Source organism: Dendrobates tinctorius, unplaced genomic scaffold (genome assembly GCF_039654945.1).
Source record: "Dendrobates tinctorius isolate UK_male_01 unplaced genomic scaffold, ASM3965494v1 ptg000104l, whole genome shotgun sequence".
NCBI lineage: Eukaryota > Metazoa > Chordata > Amphibia > Anura > Dendrobatidae > Dendrobates > Dendrobates tinctorius.
Window position 1 is genome coordinate 14,787,165 of NW_027361772.1, and position 23,109 is coordinate 14,810,273.

Genomic DNA, 23,109 nt, shown 5'->3' on the forward strand with positions numbered 1-23,109 from the left:
CAATGAGAGAGAAATATGCGTCACACAGGGGTTTTTTTCCCCTCCTACTATTCTAGTTGGAAGATGGAATTCTGGGAGAGTTCAGCTCTGACTTTCTCATATGTGGCTGGACTATAATACCGGCTGTAAATCAGGGTCGGCACAAGATTAAAAAGAAAGATATTTAAAGATAAATTATGCTAAACCATCCTTTATGTAGAATAGTGTACACATCACTGGCCAGGACTTACCTTATTCAATTCTTTCTGATATTGTGGCATCTTTTTCAGTATTTGAGACAAGTCTTTGATGTTGGCCTTCGAAGAGAAAAAAACATACTGATCTAATTTACAAGTACAAAACACGAAGGAAGTGTTGGAAACTGTGGTATAAAACACTGTAAAACTCCAGAACTGTGGATGGATATAAAGAGGCATACCACAAGAGACACAGCTGCTGGGTGACCAGACTGGATCTGCGACATTGGGTTTAGATCTATAGATCCATTTTTATAGACTGTAGAGTGACGGAGTCGTACTTCTCCTGTACTCCAGTGACAGAGACGATGACGCATGAAATAGTCAGAAGTTGCAATAACGCGTCCACAGGCTTCAGAGGGGTGGTAGGGAAGTACTGGGGAGAGGACAAGTAGGGTGGTCGACCGACGAAGGAGATGTAGGCCAGTGTAGCACTGTGGAGAGGACACTGTGGAGAGGACACGTAGGGTGGTAGACAGATGAGGGAGATGTGGGGTGGTGCAGGACTGTGGAGAGGACACGCAGTGTGGTAGACAGATGAGGGAGGAGATGTGGGGTGGTGCAGAGGACACGTAGGGTGGTAGACAGATGAGGGAGGAGATGTGGGGTGCGGCAGAGAACACATAGGGTGGTAGACAGATGAGAGAGGAGATGTGGGGTGGTGCAGAGGACACGTAGGGTGGTAAGACAGATGAGGGAGGAGATGTGGGGTGGTGTAGAGAACACGTAGTGTGGTAAGACACATGAGGGAGGAGATGTGGGGTGGTGCAGAGGACACGTAGGGTGGTAAGACAGATGAGGGAGGAGATGTGGGGTGGTGTAGAGAACACATAGGGTGGTAGACAGATGAGGGAGGAGATGTGGGGTGGTGCAGAGGACACGTAGGGTGGTAGACAGATGAGGGAGGAGATGTGGGGTGGTGCAGAGGACACGTAGGGTGGTAGACAGTTGAGGGAGGAGATGTGGGGTGGTGCAGAGGACACGTAGGGTGGTAGACAGATGAGGGAGGAGATGTGGGGTGGTGCAGAGGACACGTAGGGTAGTAGACAGATGAGGGAGGAGATGTGGGGTGGTGTAGAGAACACGTAGGGTGGTAGACAGATGAGGGAGGAGATGTGGGGTGGTGCAGAACTGTGGAGAGTTTTATGGGTGGTGTGACAAGTTTATACTGTATTCTGTAGTGGATGAACAACCAGTGTATTGACTGGCAGAAAGCGGAGATATCAGTGTAGCGACTGGACAGAAATATGACCCTGGTTACTGCATTCTGGATTGACTGGGCAGGGGAGGGTTTAATATAATAAGAGGGACACTAATAAGCAGAGACTTGCAATAGTGCAGGTGAGAATGATTCTGTCACAGTAAAGTTTTTGCAGTTTCAAAGGTGAGAAAAGGTCAGATTCTGGAGATGTATTTGAGGTGCAGATGACGAGTGAGTGATCGGATATAGGGAGTGAAGGAAAGATCAAGTCAAATATAACCTCAAGACATCGGGCATGGGAGGAAACACAAGAAAAGTTACAGCTAGAGGGAAGACATGATGTGGACAGAAAGTTACTGGCATTTTGTAATAATGAAGGTGATGTCAGGAGACAATAGTACTGAAAGCAGAATTTACAGATGGTTTGCCAATAGTGGCCGTGTATAGAAAAAGAGGAGGAGGCCTAGGACTGAACCCTGAAGCACCTCAACAGTAGGGGGAAGAGGAAGCGAAGCCAGCAAAAGATAGTGAAGGAGCAAACAGAGAGGAAGGGGGGAGAACCAGGAGGGAACCGAGCAAATTGGAGGATACTTCTGGGAACAGTTCATCTACCAGGAGTACATAAGGATGGGCACTGAAGTAAAACATGCCTGATCCATCTCTACAGACATCTTTCAGCAGAGATTCAGGAAGCCTCCATAAATATCACTGTTAACAGGACCTGCCTAGATCAACAGAACCGTATGACTTTGCTTTAGGTGTGGGATCCATACATAACTAGTAGGTGAAGGAGTGCGTATGTTCTTTATGTGTTTTGTGGCTTTCCTCACACACTCCAAAGACAATGTTAGGAAATTCAGATTGTGAGCCCCAATGGGGGCAGTGATTATGTCTGTATAGAGCAGTGGAAATTAATGGCGGTCTATAAGGGAGTAATCTAAAGTTACATTAATCATAGAGTAAAACAGATTTCAGTTGAATATGCAGATTGCAAAAGTAAGCACAGACGCCCTTTTACTCAAACCATTACTTTTAGTGTTACTTTGTCACCCACTAATCGTAAAAATACATCATCGATCAGCCTCCACCTCCTCATAATCATCTAAATTACCTTGTCCGTCGTCATTCTTTTACTCTCACAGAAAGTTTTCAACAATTCTGTCACTCTCCTGGAAAAGAGGAGGACACTTTAGAAACGTCCCTAAGACTGTGCCTGCAGGCACTGAATTATGAGATGTGGGGTCTTACTTAGACACGTCGGCGATGTGCATATGGCGGAGACCCACCCACAGGTCATCATCCTCATCTAGAAGGACCTGCTTGTCACGAGAGTCTCCGATACCAGTGGTCTCATAGCTGTGAAAAATAACAAAGGAACGAAATATCACCAGATATGAAACGTCTTGTTACTAAAGAACCAACAAAAATAGGGATTTTTGTGTACTCACCGTAAAATCCTTTTCTCCGAGCCAATCATTGGGGGACACAGAGACAGTGAGTGTTATGCTGCTGGACACTAGGAGGACACTAAGTAAACCAGAAAAAAAGTTAGCTCCTCCCCTGCAGTATACACCCTCTCGCTGGCTGAGATTACTCCAGTTCGGTGAAAAAAGCAGTAGGAGCATAAACAGTCAACAAAAACCATAACTATGTCAGCGCCTAATAATGCTACAGTGAGCCAATAGGCTAATCAGGGTGGGTGCTGTGTCCCCCAATGATTGGCTAGGAGAAAAGGATTTTACGGCGAGTACACAAAAATCCCTATTTCTCCTACGCCTCATTGGGGGACACAGACAGTGGGACGCCCTAAAGCAGTCCCTGGGTGGGGAGCATACGTCAGCTAATACCCCATGTACCACTGAGGTAATGCCGATTGCAGGCTGCGTCTGCCGAGAGTTGCATCCGCAGAGGCCTGAGAATGACTTAGGCAATGTTTGTGTGGCAGCCTTGTGGACAGGCTTGAGAATGAATTTGGTAATGTTTTGTATAAAGTATGCAGACTGGACCAAGTCGCAGCCTTGCAGACCTGGTCGGCCATTCGGCACCAGGCCTCGACAGAAGAGGCGCCCACTGACCGGGTAGAGTGCGCCTTAATCCCCGCTGGGACAGGCGCGTTCCTGACACAGTAGAATTCCTGAATCGCCAAGCGAATCCACCTGGCTAGCGTGCTTTTGACGCGGCTAGACCCTTCCTATTCCCCTCTGGAATCATGAACAGGGCATCCGACTTCTGGAAGGGAGCCGTCCGCGAGATGTACCGTCTCAGCGCCCGAACCACATCCAGGGTGTTGAGGGCCTTCCCAATGCGATGGAAAGGCGCCGGACAAAAGGAAGGCAAAACAATTTCCTCGTTGAGATGGAAAGAGGAGATGACCTTGAGCAGGAAGGACGGGAACATTCTGAGAACTACCTTTTCCTGATGGAAAATTCAGGAATGGCGAACGGCAGGACAGGGCTGCCAATTCCGAAACTCGTGTGATTGACGTAATTGCCACTAGAAGACCACATTCCAAGAGAGGACGGACAGTGACACGTCCTGCAGCGGTCGAAAGGAGCCTCCTGTAAGGCCCCGAGACCCAGGTTAAGGTCCCATGATCCCAATGGCCTTCTATAAGGAAGCGCCACATGGGAAACTCCTTGAATGAACGTCTTGACCTGAAATTTGGTGGCAATTTTGCGTTGGAAACTACTGCCAAGGCCGAAATTTGGCCCTTGAGCGAGCTAAACACGAGGCCTGATTTTAAATCAGATTGAAGGAACTCCATTATGGCCGGAATGAAAAACACCAGAGGTGATCGACCATGATCCTTGCGCCACGAAAATAAGTTTTTCCAGGTGCAGTGATAGATGCGCATGGACACAGGCTTCCAACACTAATCATGGTGGAAATCACGTTGTGAGAGAACCTAGCCTGTGCTAAAAACCAGGATTCAATGGCCACACCGTCAAAGACAGGGCCCCGGAGTTCAGGTGGTAAATCGGGCCCTGCGAAAGTAGATCTATGCGATCTGGAAGTCGCTAGGGAACGTCGGCGAATAGTTGTATTAGTTCTGCATACCATGCTTGGCGCGGCCAATCTGGCGCAACTAGGATCACTAGTACTCCCTCTGCTCTGATCCACTTGACGACCTTCGGAAGCAAGGGAAAGGGAGTAAAATGTACAGGAGCCGGAACCGGTGCCATGGCAGAACTAGGACGTCCGCTCCGATGGCGCATGGATCGCGCGATCGGACAAAGAACAGAGGAACCATGTTGTTTAGTCTTGAGGCCATTAGATCCACATCCGGAGTCCCCCAACGATGACAAATCTGCTGAAAAACTTCCGGATAAAGAGACCACTCTCTCGAGGCAATGTCTTGGCGACTGAGAAAATCTGCCGCCCAATTTTCTACGCCCGGGATGTGGATTGCTGAGATGGACGAATGGAGGATGTGACTCACTTCGTGCATGACCATCCTGCTCCGGATACCTCCCTGGCGGTTGATATACGCTACAGCCGTGGCGTTGTCGGATTGGATCCTGATGGGGTGATCTGCGAGAAGATGATAGAAACTCCGTAGAGCTAATCTGATCGCTCGTATCTCCAAAATATTGATGGGGGGACGTGACTCTCGGTCGACGAGCAACCCTGTGCCGTGTGGTGACAAAAGACCGCACCCCAGTCGTGAAGACTTGCGCCGGTGGTTACTACCAACCATCTTACTGGGAGAAAAGACCCCTCTTGATTCAGGGAGGACCTCAGTGTCCACCATCTGAGGGCTTGCCTGACCCGCAGGAACAGAAGGATCCGATGGTCCAGGGAGAACGGGTTCTCGTCCCAAGCTAACAGCAAAGCAAGTTGTAAGGGACGGAGGTGGAACTGTGCAAATGGAACTGCTTCCATCGCTGCCACCATCTTTCCGCGAACTCTCATGCTGAAATGAATGGAGTGAGAAACCGTCAGGAAAGAGTCCATGCTGCCTGTAAGGCTCGGCTCCTTTCTGGGAGGGAGAATGACAACCCGCAGGAAGTGTCTAAGATCATTTCTAAAAAAGGACATCTGCTGAGCCGGTTTTGGGAAAGACTTTTTCGAAGTTTATCTTCCAGCCCAGGTGAGAAAGTGTATTACTGTTATATCCACGGATTCCTCGCAGGCTGGAATGGACGGACCCTTGATGAGCAGGTTGTCCAGATAAAGTAACACCGCCGCTCCCCTTGAGAGGAGAATGGTCATGACAGCCGTCATGACCTTATAGTAAAGACTCTGTTGGCTTTGGCGAGTCCGACGGGTAAGGCAACGAACTGGAAGTGTTCCTCGTGAATTGGGAAAAACGCAGGAACTGCTGGTGAGATGGGCAGATCCGGAATGTGAAAGTAAGCGTCCTTGATGTCGAAGGATGCTAGGAACTCTACTTTTTCCATGGAAGCGACAACTGATCGGAGGAATTCCAGTCGGAGACGCCGTACTTTGACAAACTGGTTTAACAGTTTGAGATCTAGAATTGGTCGCATCGTCCCGTCCTTTTTGGGAATCACAAAAAAAAAGTTTGAATAAAATCCCCTGAACCTCTCGTGATGAGGGCCTGGAATGATGACTCCGTTCCTTAGCAGAGCCTGAAACGGCCTGAAGAAAGGCTCTTGCCTTGGGGAAGAGGAAAGGAAAAACCGAGATGGAGGGGGAGAAGAAAATTCTATCTTGTAACCGGAGGACACCAGCTATCCGACCCACTTATCGTGGGCGACTGCGAGCCAAGTGTGGCGGAAGGAAAGTAGGCGACCGCCAACTTTGTCGGTGTCCGCCGGACACCGCAACAAGTCATTGGGTAGATCTAGGAGATCTGGCTTCCCTAGATCCAGAAGCCCTAGACATGGGTTTCCAAGAGCGGTTAGGTCTGTATGAAGCCTGGGAGCCTCTGTCTCCTCGCGAGGACCGACCTGATTCGGAAGAGAAAGTAGAGGAGGAGCAACTGGAATTGTTGCGAGAAGATCGAAGACGCGTCGGCTGCTGGTTGCGAAACGGCCGAACAGCCCTTGTGTTGAGGGAGGAATTTACTTTTTCCCCCGGTAGTATCAGAAACGAGCTGGTCCAGTTTCTGTCAAAAAGGACGACCCGTTGAAAGGGGAGAGGAGTCAATGATCTTTAGACGTGGCATCCGCCCGCCAGCAGCGGAGCCATAGGGCTTCTTTTTTTTTAATGGAGAACGCATTAGCGGCAGTTTGAGCCACGCAGTTTGGCGGCATCTAAAGAAGCGTCCACCACAAGTCCGCTGCGTGAATTATCTGCGTGGAGACAATGGTTGCCTCCGGAGGAAGATTGGTGCCCTGGAGGGAATTAATCAAGGCTTCTGCCCAAGCGGACATTGCCTTATTGACCCAAATTGCCGCGAAAGATGGAAAGAACGCTGTCCCTGAAGCTTGAAATAACTGAACGGGCAAGATAGTCAATTTGAAGATCGGAGGAGTTTCTGATTGAGGAACCCTCAGAAACAGATAGGAGCGTTTTAGAAGCAAGACGTGAAACAGGAGGGTCCACCGGAGGGGACTGTAACCAATCCTTCATTAGGTCTGTATCAAAAGGGTATTTAGCCTGAGTAGACTGTTGCCCTGAGAACCATTTATGTGGCCGATCCCTATGTTTCTGGACGGCTGGTAAATAACCTGCGCACACGCTTGGTTTTCTGGATCCAACTTCAGACTCCTGTGAGAAATTCTATAAGCGAATCAAGCGACTCTTGCTCAGTTGGCGGATTCTGAGGGGCTGACGAGTCAGATTCGCATTCAGAGTCGTGCTCACTGTGAACCTCAGGAAAGGGCGAGCAAGAGACAGGAGGCTCCGATGCTGAGGCGCGAACGTGAGTAGGGGACGCGCTATACCCTTGAACGATAATGGTCCCTGCTGGTGGTTCTGACTTAGAGTCCTCCCGGAGGGTGAATATAGCGTGACGAGTCAGATTCGCATTCAGAGTCGTGCTCACTGTGAACCTCAGGAAAGGGCGAGCAAGAGACAGGAGGCGCCGATGCTGAGGCGCGAACGTGACTAGGGGACGCGCTATACCCTTGAACGATAATGGTCCCTGCTGGTGGTTCTGACTTAAAGAGTCCTCCCGGAGGGTGAATATAGCGTGGGTCAGACTTCACCGACCGTGACGCAGCCCACTCAGGGTTACTAACGCAGGAGACCCGTCAGCAGCGCGGCGAGGGGCGTTGGAGCGCAGGTCGATAACGGATTAGTCTGTGCACTGGGTAAGGCAGACTTGCAAATGGTACACACGGTATAAAAACGCAGTGTGCTTCTTAGCAGCCTGTTTAGCCTCCTTAGATTGAGGCATAGCGCTCCTGAAAGGGTTAACGGCAGTCTGTCTGCAGCTGCAGGGAATGTTCCGGAAAGGGGTTAAGCTTTAATCTGATGGCAGATGCAGCTTACCCATGGTCCTTGCTGTGTCCCCCGGGAGGAAAACGGTGGCCCTGTGGTGTCACCTGATATCCGGCTGTCCAGAGCTTAAGGGGTTAACGGCCGCTGAAGTAAAAGACATGGCCCCCAAGATTAGAATTGAGCGTCTCGTAAGAGGTGAGAGGCGCCAAAAGGAGGGGGTGGCAACATTAGCGCGGGCAGCGTTATTCAAATTGTGGCCTAATAGGCCGGAAAAGCTGGGGACTAAATTTTTGGTCTACCCGTGGAAGGCGCCGGGGCGGGAACGGGGCGGCGCCATTCAAATTGCGGCCTAGCAGGTCGGAAAGGCCGGGGGGCTAAATTTCTGGCCTGCCCGAGCGCCAAGTCAGCAGTGCTTCTCCCGGGGGCAAGGACCCGACCCCATACCTCCACTCCTGAGCTCAAGCATTCGCGTTCTTCCAGCTGCAGGTCTCATCCTCCGGGCGATGTAGCAGAGCTGGAGGTCTTAAAGTGGTATTGTCCAATCGACCCACCCTGTGGTGGAGGGATGGAGAGCTCTGGGGTTGATTCAGGGCATCAGAAAAGCGCTGCTCAAGTCCTTCTCCATGCACTCCTGTGCTAAGCCCTGTTGCGCTTGCCCTCGTATCCGTGGAGTACCGACCGTAAGGGAACCATCGTCAGAGGAATCAGCCCCATTCGTTGCAGGAAAGTGTACGGGGAGGTATACTCCGCGTGCTTGCCTGTTGTTGGTTCAGGGGAGAGCGGACCGTAGAAAGGAACAGTCGCCCCCTTCACTCCGTTAATTAAAAAATAAAAATTTACAGAAAATTCAAAAATAAAATAAAAACGGTGGGGTCTGAAACCAGACCCAAGTGCTTTCTACAGACACTAAGTAAGAACTGGAGAATCTCAGCCAGCGAGAGGGTGTATGCTGCAGGGGAGGAGCTAACTTTTTTTCTGGTTTACTTAGTGTCCTCCTAGTGGCAGCAGCATAACACCCACTGTCTCTGTCCCCCAATGAGGCGTAGGAGAAATAAGAGTTTACACGTTGGGCAATCACCGCCATGTATAAAAGTTCCTTAAAAGGGGGTTGTCCTAAATTTTTAAGTCATACTCTATCGACAGGATGACTTACTGATTACTGGGGGTCCAGCAGCTGGGACCTCAACCAATCCCACAAATGTTCCTCTATAGCACCCTATCTGAATGGAGCGGAGGTTGAGCACGACACCTCCGTTCATTGTCTATGGGACTGCAGAAGACAGAGCGCTCCCATAGAGAATGGATAGAGTAACCATGTGCATGCTTGACCTCCGCTATCAGGTAAACAATTGGCTGGTTACCCCCCATCCTATTGGTAGAAGACAACACAAAAACTTGTTAAAAAAACCTTTCAGTGTTTAATTTATATTTCGGCTTACATTTGCGTTAACTCTTTATTTCATGGAAGGGAAAGTATTTAGTACAGCGGACATGTCAGGAGAGAGGACATATCTACTATCCTAGGAGGGAAAATTCTGCACTGCACACACATAACTGGCAGAAAAACAAACCATCCACTGTTATATACAGACCCATCTGCTAGTAACCAGAGAGCTGATGGGACCCCTTCCGTGATCACACATGATGAGGGGGCGACACATTGCACCTACTGGTATATGTCTTGCTGAATATCTAGGAGGTCGTAAGCCATGGCCTGAAAGGTGAGCTCATGCAGGAGAGGAGACACAGGGTCGTAGCCACGATCCACAATCAGTAGCTGGGAGTGGGACTTGTCAGGGCCCTGGGATGGGAGAAACAAGGGTGAAATGGAGGGGACGGATGCAGCAATCACACAGGAGACAATCCAGGAAAGGCTTGTGGGGCAGGAACAAGCAGCATGGAGGTCATGGACAACATGGATCCATAGTCCAGACCTACTAATGCCAGTGATTGAACAAGGAGCACTACCAACGTAGGACATATGTGCCACCACTAGTGGTCCTTCACCAGCATGTTAGAGGTGATCCAGGAGAACAGATGAGATTTCTGTTTCTCCAATGTCTTCTTCAGAGTAGAGGATACTGACATCTTACCTCCCCCATGCTGGGGTTGTCGGCTTTGAACGCATTTAGCCTGTCTTGCACCATGTGAGCGAGGGTGGTGTTGTCCTCATAGCCACTGAAATAGAAGAAGTCAAGGATTACAAGGCGTTAGTGCAACGGAGTTAAAGGCGTTTTCGGGCATTAAAAATAGGCTCTAAAAGTTGCAAATACAGTGTGAAAGCATTTATAAATCCTTCTACCTCCAACCACCATCATGATTCAGCACCACAGCGGGTCACGGGCATCCATGTAATCACTCCAGTTAATTACTGACCCTTGGGATCCTGTGTCCACATGCAAGCATCACTCTGAGGCTAGTGATTGTCTGCAGCAGTCATGTGGATGTATGACATGTCAACACTACCGCTAAGTAAAAGACTTGTGGGGGTCTCTGGAGCGACACGGGAATGCAGGGGTGAAATACAGCATAAAAAATATATGCATTTGCTGCTGGTACTTTTAAAAAGGGAACGGGTCATCAAAAATATACACTTGGGAGGCGCAGCAGTAAGCCTCATTAGGACGTCCCTGCATTACAGGCATCGGAATGAGGCTTCACACTGACACTGCCGTGCTATGGACACTGCAGCGCTAACAGCGGAAGTCAGTGCAGGTCCACAGCCTGGTATTACATTACTAATCCCAGGCTACCCAACCCCGCAGTCCTGCCCTCATCGGTCACAGCAGCCCTACATCAGTAACTTTTTCCTGCGGCTAGATAAGCTCAGTAGCACGATGCCAGGCTGTCTGGGAGGGCCAGTCCCCCGCCACTGACTGGGAGGGCCAGTCCCCCGCCACTGACTGGGAGGGCCAGTCCCCCGCCACTGACTGGGAGGGCCAGTCCCCCGCTGAACACAAGAGCGGTGACAGGGGGAAGTTGTAGCTCAGAGCACAGCTCTAGACTACAACAAAATTGCATCTTGCCAACAGCTGTGAACTGGACAGCCCAGGAAATGTCCTCCGTTCATTCAAATCCCTGGTTGTACACATATGAGTTCAGTGGGCGGTTGTACTAGTAATTGACAGCTAACTCTGCATGCACAGGCATACAGGAAGACTGTCAAATCAGGGAATAAGACCGCCCCCTGGACTTCAATGAATACAACACCAGGGATTTAAACGAATAAAATGCAACAATTATACTGAATTTTTTCCTACAATCCCACATTTCATCTACCTGCATAAAACAACGTGATTGGTTCCGTTTAAGTATAGTAAGTCTTAATGGGAAAGGGTCACCAAAACAGACGTGTACAGAATAGGGCATCAGCGTTTACCACTGCTGCACTCAGCGCATTCACCCAGGGTATGTTTGAGCTGGACTCTTCGAAGCATTTAGGAGACTTTTCCCCCATCCATTCTCATCTGACTTAGATGTATGAGGGTTCCGAGAACAGATCCCAAAATGACAGAATTCTGCTCAGCACCGTGATCGGGTACTTACCTGCGGTATCTGACAGCTGGGTACTCCTTTAAGGTCTCACACAAGGTGGCGATCTGTTCTGCCAGCATCTCCAGACATCTGTTGCGAACGTCCTTTTCTACTTTGCTGAATAGCGTGTGGAAGGAGTCCTTGGCATCTAAGCAGTAGACCTAGGAGACACAGAACCGGGCGATCGGAGCTGCACTGGATGTATAATCGACAGCTTCAGGATATCGCTTCTGGGAATATTAAAGGTTTATTCCCAAAACAACAAGCTATCCTCTCAGATCTATACAGTAAGATAGAACTTGCTTGATCATTAGCGTCAGACTTTTGGGACACTCCCCGCAGTCCCGAGAATATCACTCCTAAATGTCAGGAACGGTTCTCCGCGGTCCTGTATTGAAAACAGCAGAGGTGCTCTGCCAGTCGAGGTTTAGGGGTCCTCCTCAGTGACTAATCACTGATTGGGCCTGCCCACTGGACTCCTAAACTCAGAATAGGAGAGATTTAGATGACTAAAATCCTTGCCAGAGCAAATATTTTCTTATTATACAGCCCTGGTCTAGACCTACTATTCATTCAACACAGAGCGTATATTGAACATTGTAATCCCCATCTGGCAGTCCCGAGGGGGCTTTTGTATGGTCAGAGCCCCACTATATAATAATAGGTATGGTTTCTGGTGTTTGCCTATGGTTACGGTGGTGGCTTATTGCTCTTGGTAATGGTATGAATGGTGAAATCCAGCAGTCCAATCCTTTTCCCTGGCAGATGACAGTCAGGACACAATTTTAACATTATATGGTCACTTGTGTCCTGCCCACCTTTCATCGCTTCTGTAAGCCCCCATACACACAAGACTAAAGTTGGCTCAACTCAGCAGACAGTCTAATGTACAGTGGGGAAAAAAGTATTTAGTCAGCCACCAATTGTGCAAGTTCTCCCACTTAAAAAGATGAGAGAGGCCTGTAATTGACATCATGGGAGAACACTACTATGAGAGTCAAAATGAGAAAACAAATCCAGAAAATCAGCTTGTCTGATTTGGCAAGATTTATTTTGCAAATTAAGATGGAAAATAAGTATTTGGTCATCTAAAAACATACAAGAGAATTATAGGCTGCCCCCTGCCTAAAATCCAGGATCTTTATGATAAGAGTATTCGATCCCACGCATTGAAAATTTCATCCGATCCCTCTCACCCGGGACACTCCTCATTCCAACTACTCCCTTCAGGACGTCGCTTCAGAGTCCCCAAATGCAGCACCAACCGCCATATGAACAGCTTCTATCCACTCTCTGTTCAACAATTAAATCGTCATGTGTAGACTATATACTGTATCTGTCTTGTTAGATGTTACTTGTTGTATCTGTTGTTATATATTATGTTGCCTCTTTGCCACAAAGAATTCCTTGTATATATGTAATATGTACTTGGCGATAATAAATTTGATTGATTGAAGATTTCTGTCTCTCACAGACCTGTAACTTCTTCTTTAAGAGGCTCCTCTGTCCTCCACTTATCACCTGTAGTAATGGCACCTGTTTGAACTTGTTATCAGTATAAAAGACTCCTGTCCACAACCTCAAACAGTCACACTCCAAACCCCACTATGGTGAAGATCAAAGAGCTGTCGAAGGACACCAGAAACAAAATTGTAGTCCTACACCAGGCTGGGAAGACTGAATCTGCAATAGGCAAGCAGCTTTGTGTGAGGAAATCAACTGTGGGAGCAATAATAAGAAAATGGAAGACATACAAAACCACTGAATCCCCCTCGATCTGGGGCTCCACACAAGATCTCACCCCGTGGGGGGGTCAAAATGACCACAAGAATGATGAGCAAAAATCCCAGAACCACACGGGGGGACCTAGTGAATGACCTGCATAGAGCTGGGACCACCGTAACAAAGGCTACCATCAGTAACACTATGCCGCCAGGGACTCAGATCCTGCAGTGCCAGACGTGTCCCCCTGCTTAAGCCAGTACATGTCCGGGCCCGTCTGAAGTTTGCTAGAGAGCATTTGGATTATCCAGAAGAGTATTGAGAGAATGTCATATGGTCTGATGAAACCAAAGTAGAACTGTTCAGTAGAAACAAAGCGCATTGTGTTTGAAGAAGACACAATGCTGAGTTGCATCCAAAGAACACCATACCTACTGTGAAGCATGGGGGTGGCAACATCATGCTTTGGGGCTGTTTCTCTGCAAAGGGACCAGGACAACTGATCCGTGTACATGAAAGAATGAATGGGGCCATATATCGTGAGATTTTGAGTGCAAACCTCCTTCCATCAGCAAGGGCATTGAAGATGAAATGTAGATGGGTCTTTCAGCATGATAATGATCCCAAGCACACCGTCAGGGCAACAAAGGAGTGGCTTCGTAGGAAGCATATGATGGTCCTGGAGTGGCCTAGCTAGTCTCCAGATCTCAACCCCATAGAAAACCTTTGGAGGGATTTGAAAGTCCGTGTTGCCCAGCGACAGGCCCAAAACATCACTGCTCTAGAGGAGATCTGCATGGAGGAATGGGGCAACATACCACCAACAGTGTGTGCCAACCTTGACAAGACTTACAGAAAACGTGTGACCTCTGTCATTGCCAACAAAGGATATATAACAAAATATTGAGATGAACTTTTCTTAATGACCAAATACTTATTTTCCACCATAATTTGCAAAATAAATCTTGCCAAATCAGACAAGGTGATTTTCTAGATTTGTTTTCTCATTCTGACTCTCATATTTGTGCTCTACCTATGATGTCAATTACAGGCCTCTCACCTTTTTAAGTGGGAGTACTTGCACAATTGGTGGCTGACTAAATACTTTTTTCAACACTGTATAAGGGGGCCCTTAGGCTACTCCCAGCAAATGTCAGAAAGAGAAGAATCTAGCCGGTCGGAGTCTCAATGGCAGATCCTTTTGTCGCCGAAGGAGTCCGAGATCCACGCTCGGCTCAGGGAAGTTGGCGTAGTCGTCAGCCAAATGATCGTGCATCCGACAGTTCTCTAATGTGTATGGGGGCCCTTACCTACATTTGTTTATATTGCTTTTATTGATGCATCCATATAAAAACAGATGATGGCAGCTCCAGCCATGTGGTCGCCCTTTGCGCTTGTTCACATTACATCTATGCTACCCAGGAGATAAAGTTGTACGCTTCAAGCTCATGCCGCTCCAGTAACTTAAATCTACCAATCCATTTGTGTAGGGGACACAGAACCCCAGTTCTAGGCATTGGCGGGGGTCCCCATCAGTCACTCCCCCAACGATCAACACATTCATGTTGATATTTCAGAAATAACACATGGCACTAAAGGGCTCCACTTTCACCTCCCCTCTGCCCCCCACAGCCCAGGTCTTGATGAGGATTCCAGCATACACAGTGTTGGGGGCCAGCAGAGTTTTTAGCGCTCTGGTTTGGACCTTTTTTCTGGCATTTACATGAAGTTCTCAAAAGTATTAAAAAAAATGCCAAGATAAAAAAAATGAACTTGCAAAAGTGCCCCAAAAAATAACATTTAAAAGGGGGAAAAAAAAAAAAAAAAAAAGTAGTGTGAAAGCCCTCCCTAAATAGTGCAAGTGACTAGAGCGTTAGCAGGAGCACTGACCGTACATCCCTCATGACTTACCTGGCTCTCATATGGGAGGAACGCCAAATTAATCTCCTTGAACGTCTTTATCACCTTGGGTACTCTGGATTTTCCTATTTCATTAAATAGACTTTCAGGACAAGCTGAGGAGAAAAGGGGCAGAAGTCCTCAAAATGTCAGGTGCAATCACGAGAATCATCATCATAAGAATTTGTACATCATTTTTTGTTAAAGTCATTTTGTGCAGATTCTTGTAGTTAACTTTCCAGGAGCTGCAGCAATATATTCTATTTATTGAAATGCAGACCCCCTAGGAATTATCTCATCAGCTGAGACCCCTAGACTGATCTTTATAGCAGCTCTCCTCTCCGGGTAACAGAGGAGGGTCCTCAGCATATAATAAGTCAAACATCTCTGCCCAGGTGTGCCACTGCAATATCTCATATACAACCCAATGTATACATTGCCCCCAACTAGACTGGACCCCAGACTGATAACCAGACTCACTGTCGGTGAAGAATATATGGACGGCTTTGTACAAGGGAGCACACAGGTCTTTGAAGTCGGAGATAAGAGCTCGGACAGACTTAAAAGAGAAAAAAAAATAAAACCATTAGATTCATAGCAACAAGGTATGATCTACCAGATGTAGAGCAATCCTGTTCAAGGACCACAGAATATTCAAGGTGGGAAGATCACAGGGTGTCCCACTGCTAGGACCTACAGCGATCAGCTGTCATCTGTGGGAAATCAACAGAAAGTGATCAAATACCCTACAGCGCTCCCAGAGGGAAAATGAAGAATTACACAGTTCTCATTTATACTTTGTTTCGTAGTGACCTGGAAAGTGCGTAGCAGGATCAGGCACCGCTCTGGCCAGTGACTTCCTTCAGAGGTCACAGGCCAGAACTTGGTCAGAGGAGGAAGCACAAAAACCAGAGGGGAACCTGCGCAATGTTAGAGGAGCAGCAGCGGATCAGAAACACTAGTAACTTGTATTTTTTCCATGTTTTTCTTTTTAAATAATTTCCCACAAAGAAAATTAATCATAAAAAAAATGTGTAAAGCCATACCACTATAGAGGATCAAATAGAGCAGCAATATATTTGCAGTATATAGATAGGACACTGCAAATGTGAATGTAGTCCAATCCTATATCACCTGCAGAGATAGTCCAAGCTCATCATCTGGCTACATAAGGGGTCAACACTAGAATTGAGCGAATTTGATCGGGTCAGGGCTTATTCAGCAAGCTACAGTATAGCGCTTACCGAATAAGCTGCAGAGGGATCCCAGCTTCCTGGATCGCTCCGGCTGATAAGCTGATCGCCGCCGCAGCTGCACGTGTCACGGCTGTGTGTCACAACACATGAATGGAGAGCCCAACACAGGCTTTCACCCAGCCGCAACACATGCAGCTGCGGAGCCAGACAGCTGATCAGCCGGCGTGATCCAGGAAGCCGGGTTTACTCTGCAGCTTATTTGGTAAGCGCTCTAGCTTGCCAAATAAGCCCAGACCCGACCAAATTCTCTCAAGTCTAGTCAATACCTCTGGAGAACCATGCGGGTAAATGAGCCAAAGTGCAGAGGAGGATCTGCTATTGCACCAGGTCAGATGTATTATGGGCACTGCCATAAGGAACGTTAGAGGAACTGGTCGAACTGGTTTTTGTCCTTACCACCATGAAAATACAGAGGAGAACTAGGATAAAGGTGTCTCTTGCAAATTTACCATTAACATGACAAAAATCACATTGTAGTAAGTGAGTGTAACCACTGAAAACATGTAACGACAGTGGTATATAATGGCCGTTAGTCATGGTGTCAGATCACAAGGTGGACAAGTACCTAATAAGCAAATGCAGAAACAAGATTTAGGGCTCGTACCCATCACCGTGGGAAAAAAAAACATTCCGATTTCAGTCCAGAAAAGCAGGATTAGTATCATGTGAGTACAATCTGATTTTTCACACCTAGCATCCAATTTACATCCGAATGCAGTGTGAGTTTAACATGAGCTTTTACATAGAGCAATTCTCAATGTCATTTATACATTGTGTTTTGAAGAATATTTCCTTTGAAAACTGATAGATACATAGAAAGCTGGAAATGCAGCAGCCGCGTACAGTAAACATAGAATACACACAGTATATACATATAGAATAGATAGAATACACACAATATATGCACATAGAATAGGGAGATATACAGATGTCAGTGATACATGATTAGTGCAGTGAGGCTTACTATACATGTATTTAATAAATGCGCGCGTAACTTTCTTAACCAGCAGAAGGAAAGCTGACAGCTAAGGGACGATGTTTACAGCCTGGGAAGGGGGTAATACCCATGGAGCGTCCCAGGCTATTAATATCAGCTCTCAGCTGTATACTTAGCCTTCACTGGCTATTAAAAGGAGATTTTTGTGTACTCACCGTAAAATCTCTTTCTCTTAGCCTTTAATTGGGGGACACAGAACCTTGGGTGTTATGCTGCTGTCCACTAGGAGGCGACACTATGCATAATCTGAAAAAGATTAACTTTGGCTCCTCCTCTGCAGTATACACCCCTGGACGGCGTCAACCTTCTCCAGTTTTGTGCCAAAGCATAAGGAGGAACGTAACCAAATAACATAACCATGCCTGTAAGAAGGCTACTATGTACGAGCTCAAAGAACAATATGAGAACTCAACAGGAAACAACGGCCCGTAAGGGCAACAGCGTGGGAGCTGTGTCCCCCAATTAAAGGCTAAGAGAAAGAGATTTTACGGTGAGTACACAAAAATCTCCTTTACTCTGTCGCCTAATTGGGGGACACAGAACCTTGGGACGTCCCAAAGCAGTCCCTGGGTGGGAAGCAGTGGACGAATATTGTGCTGACAGTCCCCTAGACTTGGGGTACTGCCGCCTGCAGAACCAGTCTACCCAGGCTCGCATCCGCTGAGGACTGGGTATGAACACTGTAGTGTTTCGTAAACGTGTGTAGGCTAGTCCAAGTGGCCGCCTTGCACACTTGTTGTGCCGAAGCCTGATGCCGAATGGCCCACGAGGCCCCTACTGCCTGTGTAGAGTGTGCCGTGATACCGGCCGGAAGAGGGGAACTGTTAAGTCGGTAGGCCTCATGTATGGTGGACCTGATCCACCTGGCAAGGGTAGTCTTGGAAGCCGGCAACCCCTTGCGACTACCTTCCGGAAGAATGAAGAGGGAATCAGATTTCCGGAAAGGTGCAGTCCTGGACACGTAAATTCGCAATGCTCTGACGAGGTCAAGCGTATGCAGAGCCTTCTCCACTCTATGTACCGGAACCGGGCAAAGGGAAGGCAGTGAAATCTCTTCATTAAGGTGAAAGTTGGACACAACCTTCGGAAGGAAGGATGGTACTGTGCGGAGAACCACCTTGTCCTGGTGAAAGGCTAGGAAAGGCCGTCTGCAGGAAAGTGCTGACAATTCCGACACTCTGCGTAACGAGGTGATCGCCACTAGAAAAACCACTTTCTGAGACAGAATGGAGAGTGGAACTCCTCTAAGAGGTTCGAAGGGTGGAGCTTGCAATGCTGTCAGGACCAGATTGAGGTCCCACGTATCCAGCGGACGTTTGTAGGGAGGAACCAATCGGGAAACTCCCTGGATGAAAGTCCTTACTTGCGGTTTAATAGCAATGCGCTTTTGAAAAAGGACTGAAAGCGCCGACACCTGACTCTTAAGTGAACTTAAGGATAGCTTGGCATCTAGGCCCGATTGAAGAAAACCTAGTACCTTCGGGAGGGAATAAGGGAGTGGGACTTGTCCATGAGATTCGCACCAAGAAAAGAAAGCTCTCCAGGTACGATAATAGAGCTTGGCGGAGGCAGGCTTCCTTGCCCTGATCATAGTTGTAATGACTGCCGGTGAAAAACCTGCCTGGGATAGAATCCAGGTTTCAAGGGCCATGCCGTCAAATTGAGAGCCCCTGAATTCTGGTGGAAGAACGGACCTTGAGACAGAAGGTCGTGACGGTCGGGTAGACGCCAGGGGGCGTCTGCCGTAAGTTGGACGATGTCGGCGTACCAAGTACGTCTGGGCCAGTCTGGCGCGATGAGGATGGTCGGAACTCCCTCTTGCTTGATCTTCCTCACGACCCTGGCGATTAGGGGGAGGGGTGGAAAAATGTACAGGAGTCGGAACTGGGACCAGTCCTGGACCAGGGCATCCGCTCCGAGCGACCGCGGGTCGTGTGTCCTGGCCATGAAATTGGGAACCTTGGTATTGAGATGGGATGCCATTAGGTCCACATCCGGGGTTCCCCAGCGTTGACAGATCTGGTAAAAAAATCTCGGGATGGAGAGACCACTCCCCCGAGTCCATTCCTTGCCTGCTGAGGAAGTCGGCTTCCCAGTTTTCTACACCCGGAATGTGTACCGCAGAAAGTACCGACCTTGTGTCTTCCGCCCAGCGGAGGATATGAGCCACTTCTCTCATCGCCTGGGCGCTGCGGGTCCCGCCTTGGTGGTTCACGTATGCCACAGCCGTGGCATTGTCCGACAGTATCCGTATGTGCGAGGCTGCAAGCAAGTGATGAAAGGCTCTCAGTGCCAAGAGAATGGCCCTGATTTCCAGAACATTGATGGGCAATGTCACTTCCCTCGGTGACCACTTGCCCTGTGCCCTGTGATGTAGGTGCACCGCCCCCCAGCCTGTCAGGCTTGCATCGGTAGTCAGGATCTTCCATTGTCCTGAGAGGAATGGCTTCCCTCGTGTAAGCGAGGTTGGTTTGAGCCACCAATGCAGGGACCTCCTGGTTGATGACGTCAACCTGAACTCCCTGTCGAGGGAGAAGGGGTTCCTGTCCCAAGATCTGAGTATGGCTAGTTGAAGGACCCTGAGGAGAAACTGGGCAAATGGCACTGCCTCTATTGCTGCTGCCATCCGGCCGAGGACTCTCATGGCAAACCGGAGAGATCGAGGAGGACTGCGAAGGAGTGTGCGAACTCCCAGACGGATGGCCAGTGTCTTGTCCTTGGGAAGGAGCACCAGGTCCCTGGCGGTGTCGAATACCATTCCCAGGAATGTTAGAGTCCGAGTTGGGATGGTCGACGATTTCTGTAGGTTGACTAGCCATCCCAGGCGACTCAGAGTGTCTAGAGTGATTGAGACACTGACCTCGCAGTCTTTGAAAGTGGGAGACTTGACGAGGAGGTCGTCCAGGTACGGGACGACTAGGATGCCTCTTGAGTGCAGGACGTCCATGGTGGCCGCCATGACTTTGGTGAACGTTCTTGGAGCCGTGGCGAGTCCGAACGGAAGGGCGACAAACTGGTAGTGGTTTTGGTTGACCGCGAACCTGAGAAACCTTTGGTGGGCGGGAGCAATTGGTATGTGGAGATACGCATCCTGTATGTCTATGGAGGCGAGGTATTCTCCCTGCTCCATGGATGCAATGATGGACAGGAGGGACTCCATGCGGAAATGACGGACCCGTACGTAATTGTTGAGCTGTTTTAGGTCCAGTATGGGTCGGACGCCGCCTCCTTTCTTGGGGACTACGAACAAATTTGAGTAGAATCCTCGGAATCTCTCGTTCGCGGGAACCGGCACCACAACTCCTGATTGAAGGAGAGAGGAAACCGCTTGGTGGAAAACACGAGCCTTTTCTGGTGGTGTTGGAGGAACAGAAAGGAAAAACCGGTTCGGTGGAACGGAAGTGAACTCTATCTTGTATCCGGAAGACACTATTTCCCTGACCCACCTGTCTTCTGTAATAGGCAGCCAGACTTGCTGAAAGAGTAAAAGTCGGCCGCCTACTGGTGGGGTGTCTTCCGGAGGTCTCGAGTCATGATGAAGTGAAGTTCTGAGGTTTTCCTCCCTTGGGTTTCGCTTGGCCTGCTTTCGACTGCCAAGCCCTGTCCGGTCGCTGTTGCGTCCGTGGGTTGTCTCTGCGTGGAGAACGGTTGCGGTTTTGCACTGGGCGCGAAACGGACCGGCCTGAGGAATTCCGAAAGGATCGGAATCGCGTCTGGTTTCTTCGTTTAAACGTGCGTTTCGGTTTTAGTTGAGGGAGAGAGGTACTCTTACCCCCAGTGGCACTGGCTATCATGGTGTCCAACTTTTCGCCGAAAAGTCTTCCAGTAAAATACGGAAGTCGCATGAGGGACTTCTTTGAGGCCGCATCCGTTTTCCATTCTCGCAGCCAGAGGATGCGTCGGATCGTGATGGCGTTAGATGCTATTCCCGCTACACCTCTGGCGGAATCCAGGGCTGCATGAATCATGTAGTCTGCTACCACTGCCATCTGGACCGCTTGGTCCGAGAGTTCAGGATTTGAAGCCTGAAGACCCTCCTGTAGTTTTTTGGCCCAAGCCAGGATGGCCTTGGATGCCCAAACTGAAGCAAATGCAGGGCCCAGAGAGGCGCCTGCCGCTTCGAAAATAGAACGAGCCATGCGTTCTACTTCCCGGTCTGCTGCGTCCCTGAGGGTTGAGCTATCCGGCAGAGAGAGTAAAGTCTGCGCTGCTAGCCTAGAAACCGGAGGGTCCACTTCAGGTGGATCTGTCCATTGTTTGGTGTCTTTCTGTGGGAAGGGATACTTCGCTTCCAAATATTTGCGATTAGCGAATTTTTTGTCAGGCTGCGCAAACTGATTGGTAAGTATTTTCTCAAACTCATCGTGATTAGGGAAGACCTTAGGTGGTTTTTGAACACTTTCGAAGCAAATCCTATGTTCTGGGACTTCCGGGGGCGACTCTGGAATTTTTAGCACCCGATGAATGGCAGAAATTATGTCCTCAACTAGCGCTGTATTGCTAGGGGGAGAAGGTACCACGGACCTGACCGTTTCATTATCTGAGTCGGAGTCACAGATGCCCTCCGAATCCTGTGCCTCGCTAAGGTGATCCCTGGAGGGCGACCTGGGGCGGGGGTCTTCTGTGGTGGGGGATCCCTGTGGTAAATTGCACTGTCTGTCTGTGGCAGGGGACTGCCCAGGAGACCTGGAATGACGCTGTCTCTCCCTAGAGGGGGACGACCTTGTGCTATAGTGCGACTTAGGTGATCGAGATCTGTGGGTCCGCTTACGTTTGTGAGAGTCGGAAGCAGCATGTTCCTGAGACAAGCTGTCCGTTTGCTGTGTACCGTCCATAGCCGGGGCCAGACTCTGCAGAGCTTGCAGTAATGTAGCAGTTAGGTTGTCTATGGACTGTGACATAGACTGAGACATCTGAGTTGCACATTCCGGCGTGGCCTGTGACACTGAAGCGTTAGTAGGGACTCCCTGGGGTTCTGACCCAGAGTTCTGGATGCAGTCCCGGCAGTGCGGATACGTGCTGCCACTAGGGAGCGTGGCTTTGCAGGCTGTACAGAAACATTCCTGCCTGGTTCTCTTCCTTGAGCCCGGCATAGTGCACAGAGGCTGGCTATAAGGGATCGTACAGGGGTGGCTACGCAGAGGGAACCCACAGAAAGCCTTATAGGAAGTATAGATTCACAGCTGAGTAATGAGAACCCAGCTGTGAGCTTACCCCACCGGTGTGCCCCTAGGTCCAGCGCCGACAGATCCAAGTTCTGTGCCCTCCGGAGACCGCTGTGATGCTCCTCTCCTGGATCTCATCCAGAAAAAATGGCCACCGGGACTCTGAGGAGAGGGAGGAGGGGGCGGAGAGCTGAAAAGGGCGCGCTGGGCTGTGTAAGAACGCGCCCTTTCTGCCTCAATCCGCCCCTTCTATGACACTCCAGCGTGTCATTTTGGTCATCCGGGGGGCGGGCCGGGGGGCGGGGAAAAGGCGGCGGCTTCAGCTAGGCCGAAGCCGCGGCCTAAATTAGAAGCCTGATGCCCAGGAGGGTTCCAGAGCGGCGCGGTAGTCCGGGGGGGGGGGCGGATTTGTACCAGACCCCCCCAGAATGGTCGACTGGATAGCGGTGGGGGTAGCAGGGGTAGCGGTTTTTGTATGGGGTGCCCCTGAAGCGCTATGGAGCCGCTGCTGTTGCAGAGACAGGGACGCAGAAAAACCCTGTCTCTGCTGTGCCATCCAGTCCGCACCCTCCCCCGGCCCCAACAGGATCCCTCAGCCAGCCTGGGGTCCCTGGAAGCTGCGAAATGCTGCCTGATCTCCGACCCTACCTGAGGCGTCTCAACCTAATACCCCCCCTGCGGGGGATTAGGGAGGGTGCGTCTGTCACCGTCAGGGGGTCTTCATCCTTGCCTCAACCTCAACCCAGAC

The 23,109-nt window shown here is 49.4% G+C and overlaps 1 protein-coding gene across 1 annotated transcript in view; it reads right to left on the reverse strand.

Annotated features, from left to right (window-relative positions):
• STXBP2 (syntaxin binding protein 2) overlaps positions 1-23,109 on the reverse strand; it is a 68,713-nt gene that overhangs the window by 30,594 nt on the left and 15,010 nt on the right. The window contains exons 5-12 of the mRNA XM_073588795.1: positions 15,424-15,502; positions 14,956-15,059; positions 11,335-11,483; positions 9,882-9,966; positions 9,459-9,589; positions 2,686-2,793; positions 2,549-2,606; positions 231-296 (exon numbers count right to left, since the gene is read on the reverse strand). Of these exons, the coding sequence (XP_073444896.1) occupies positions 231-296; positions 2,549-2,606; positions 2,686-2,793; positions 9,459-9,589; positions 9,882-9,966; positions 11,335-11,483; positions 14,956-15,059; positions 15,424-15,502 (780 nt within the window). The remainder of the gene's footprint in view (positions 1-230; positions 297-2,548; positions 2,607-2,685; positions 2,794-9,458; positions 9,590-9,881; positions 9,967-11,334; positions 11,484-14,955; positions 15,060-15,423; positions 15,503-23,109) is intronic.